General features: G+C 40.1%; 1 protein-coding gene across 1 annotated transcript; it reads left to right on the top strand.

Annotated features, from left to right (window-relative positions):
• The first annotated feature begins 1,449 nt into the window (after positions 1–1,449).
• On the top strand, positions 1,450–2,734 carry LOC133815712 (uncharacterized). The gene is made up of 2 exons (XM_062248522.1): positions 1,450–2,370; positions 2,445–2,734. Exons 1-2 carry the CDS (start codon positions 1,450–1,452, stop codon positions 2,535–2,537), a joined length of 1,014 nt encoding a protein of 337 aa, XP_062104506.1. The 3' UTR covers positions 2,538–2,734.
• Positions 2,735–4,360: the final 1,626 nt, after the last annotated feature.

Below are 4,360 nucleotides of genomic sequence, written 5' to 3'. Positions count from 1 at the left end.
CTGTCAAGTCCAACAGATGACAGTGACTTGGAGTGGAGAAAAGAAAGGAATAAGACTTCATCTGATGATGAGGACAGTTTTGACTTAGAGAAATATTGTGACAAATCTGACACTGAGACATGGTTTGGAGAGTACTATGACAGTGATGAGGCTAAGCACATGAATTACAAGGGATTGTCAAGGAATGAAATTTGGTGGATCCTAATAGTAAATTGCCAAGACCAGAGAATGAGGACATATACGAGAATGGAAAAATACTACTTCGACAGTGGCAAAGATTCAAAGATCACAAGGCCTTTGGGGCAGTATTGAAAGACTTTGCCATTCAAGAAGGATTCGAGCTTCGTAAAGTGAAACATGCTTCACATAGAATCACTTCAGTTTGTAGAGCTAAAGGTTGCACATGGCGAATCCATGCTTCCTTATCACCAGATGGACGACAATTTATAATCAAGACCTACAATCCAGAGCACAAATGTCAATGTGTTGTGAAGAATAGGATAGCCACATCAGGGTGGATTGCCAAAAAGCTTTCTAGTACCTTAACTAAAACTCCTGACATGAGTTTGCAAAGGATGAGGCTAGAGTTGAAAGACCATTTTGGAATTGAAGCTACAAACAGGCAACTTTGGAAAGCTAGACAGAAAGCTAGAGAAGATGGGGGCTATGATTATGCTCACTCATATGGCAATTTGAGGCATTATGCTGCTATGATTCACAAAACTAACCCTGGGAGTACTGCTATTATACAGAGTAATCTAGTTCCAGTTGAGCAAAATCTAGATGATGAGAATTTGGAGGGTGATAATTTGGCAGCCCCAATAATGAAGTCTCAGTTCAACAGAATTTTCATTTGCTACTCAAGTGTAAAAACTGGTTTCTTAGCAGCCTGTAGACCATTTTTTGGCTTAGATGGTTGTCATCTAAAAGGGCCATACAAGGGCATCTTATTGTCTGCAGTGGGGCTTGATGCCAATCTTCACTTCTATCCAATTGCTTATGCAATTGTAGAAGCCGAGAACAACTCTAGTTGGAAATGGTTTTTGGACTTGTTGAGAAACGAAATTGGAGATACTAATAAAGGCCAACCATGGTGTATCATGAGTGACAGACAAAAGGTTAGTGTTCTCTTTCAAATTCTTTTGTGTACATATTTTTTTCTATTGTAAATGCTTTTAGTAGATGCTTAATCTTACAACTGATTGGAAATATTTGTAGGGTTTAATTGAGGCTATCACAGACATCCCAGATGCAGGGCATCGTTTTTGTTGTTTTCATTTGGAAAACAACATGGTAAAAAAGTTTGGCACATCACACCTTCAAGGTCTCTTTTGGGCAGCAGCTGAGACAGCCAATTTTGAGAATTTCAAGCGAATAATGGAGCGGATTAAGGAATTCAACCATGAGGCACATGTCTGGCTGAGCAATATATACTTCAAGCATTGGACAATGAGCAAGTTTGATCCAAATGTGAAGGTAGAACATCTCACCAATAACTTTGTTGAGTCATTCAATGATTGGATAGAAGACCATCGATACAAGGCCCCAATTGAGTTGCTAGAGGGTATAAGAATGCAACAAACGGCCATGATGGATGCAAGGAAAGCAACAGCAGACAGATGGGAGCACAAGCTCACTCCAAAAGTCCATGTGAAGGTGCAAGAACTCCAGAAAAGAGCACGTTTTGCATTAGTAACAAGGGTTGGAAAAGAAGAATTTCAGGTGGATTATGACAAAAAAAGGTGTACTGTTCGACTGAATGAATTATTTTGCATTTGTGGCCAATGGCAAGTAAGAGGAATACCATGTATTCATGCAGCTGCCTGTATAACCACCACCAGGGCTGACATAGTCAATTATTGCTCTCCATACTTCACTACTGAAATGTGGAGGAAGACATTTAAGCATGTTATTCATCCTATCCCTGACGAATCGATGTGGCCTCAATTTGATGATGAGGAGTTATTACCACCTTTTGTAAGAAAACCACCAGGGAGACCTAAAAAGCATCGTAGAAGAAGGGTTGCAGGAGAGGAGAGGCCTTTGCCACCTATGTCAGAGAGGCAGCCAACTAGAATGGGTGTTTCTAGCACTAAAAAGTGTAAGAATTGCCATGAATTTGGCCACAATAGTAGGTCATGCAAGAAACCATCACCATGCCCATCTCAACCACAAGCACAACCAACAAGAGGCAGGGGCAAAGGCAAAGGAAAAAGCAAAGGCAAGAGCACTGGTCAAGGCAGAGGAAATGCAGAACAAACACAATCATCTAATGGCCCATCTCAACCACAAGCATCGCCAATAAGAGGCAGGGGTCGAGGCAGAGGTAGGGGGAGAGGCCAAGGCAGAGGAAGGTCAACATCATTTGAGGTAAAATATTCAGATCCTGATGTTAATTTTTTATTTTTCATATGGGGTATTCAACTACATTACATTATTGTCAGGTTCCAATGACCAACTTTGACCAACATACTGCTGAAGAAATGCACACCACTGCAGCACCAATAGGCCTATTCTCAACACATGATACTCAATAGATCTACAACCAACCACAACACCTTTTGAACACAAGTTGACTACAGTTTACACTATTTTTTGTTGTTCTAGTTGACTAAATTCATTTTGTAAATAAAAAAATATTGGATGCAGTATTTATTTTGTATTTTGACTAGCTACACTACTGGATTTTTGACAGACTAATATGACAATCGGTTGTGGTCCATGAAAATTACAATGAAGCAATGAATGTGATTTTGCAATTTTACAATTTTTTTTGTTCATTTTCCATATCTCTTCTTTTGTAATTATTTATTCATTGATCATGGGGGAGTTTTGGAAACAATCAATTACATATGCTGAAACACAAACAGATCCAACCCAAAATTGCAACTTCTTCTCAATTTGAAATTACATATGTTAAAATTACTTCTAAGCTTTTCTGTAAAATACAAAACCATAATGGAGTTTATTTTGTTTACTTTGATTTGCTTTGTTGTCCTGCTTTCAATTCTTTTGTTTGGTTTATGGATGTTGTAATGCCCCAACTCCAGGGACCGTTACGGTGTGCCTTGTAAACAGTGCTAAACTCGCTAATCGAGTCATTTGGCCAAAATCGTGAACTAAGTATGATTAGCGATTTAGGGATTAAACATTTTGGATAAGTTGTAACGTTTCACTAGAACGTTTAATATATACACATTGGGATCCCGAAAATAAAGTTTCAGAGTTTATTACAGAAAATATATACAACAGGCCGTTCTAAGCGGCAAAACAGGGTTCAACCCTAGTTCCACTTTAAACCTCGGCCGTGGCGGACGAGCAGCTGCATATGTACACGTCATCACCTAAGCTCTCCAACTCAAGGATGGTCCAACTTCCTCTTGCCTTTACCTGCACCACGTAGCACCCGTGAGCCGAAGCCCAGCAAGAAAACGTAATATATCATGATATAACATCAACAATAACCATAGTAACCATTCAGGACTATCAGTCCAAGCAAATAGGTGACAATAGCCAAAAGTCACAATAATGAGCATCGCTCCTTCTAGCCATGTGACGATAGGGTCACCAGGGCTTAACTGACAAGTGATCTTTTCATAAGTTTGATTAGGACAGGTGCATGGTGATTAGTCACCAACATAACCTTCCTCACGACTCTAGAGTCGAACCTATGGACAACGTCCCTTAGCCATGTGACAAACGGTCACCGAGGTCATATACCTTGGCTATAGTCATCTGGTCGTAGACCAGGCAAGCGCTTATAGTTCTCTTTGACCTTCCGGTCGGTCCAGCATTAATACCCCATATGAGTCATTCAATGCCGACCTTGATTGGATCCAATCTTTATTTGGCCCGGCGTTCACAACGCACTGCCACCTCTGACCCTTGAGTCGGTGAAACACGACCAGTGCCCAGCCCGTGGTGAACTTAACTAATAAGTCACAGCTTCACAGACGGATCTGACACCATTGTCGATTCTGACTAAATAGTCAGCGCCATACACAGGTAAGTCATGCCACCAAACATATATCACATGTCTATTATCCATAAACAAGGTATTCAACATGCGTACTTAACAGGTATTAGTACAATTAGGACTATGCATAAACACAGAGGCTCAAGCTCTGAACGATATCACACCCAGTATACAAAGCATGTCCTAATCACATGTTTCTCATGCATCATATGCAATATATCCAGCAATCCAACATACACCAATAACAGCCATGCATGTCACATTTAACAGTCAATCAACATGCATCAAGAATAGCCATGCATGTCATACATAATAATCAACCAACATGCATCATAATAACCATGCATGTCATACATATTAATCAACCGGCATGCACCAATAATA

This window comes from Humulus lupulus, chromosome 2 (assembly GCF_963169125.1).
Source record: "Humulus lupulus chromosome 2, drHumLupu1.1, whole genome shotgun sequence".
Taxonomy (NCBI): Eukaryota; Viridiplantae; Streptophyta; class Magnoliopsida; order Rosales; family Cannabaceae; genus Humulus; species Humulus lupulus.
Note: the sequence above shows the minus strand (reverse complement) of the source record. Positions and strands in the feature narration are given on the sequence as shown.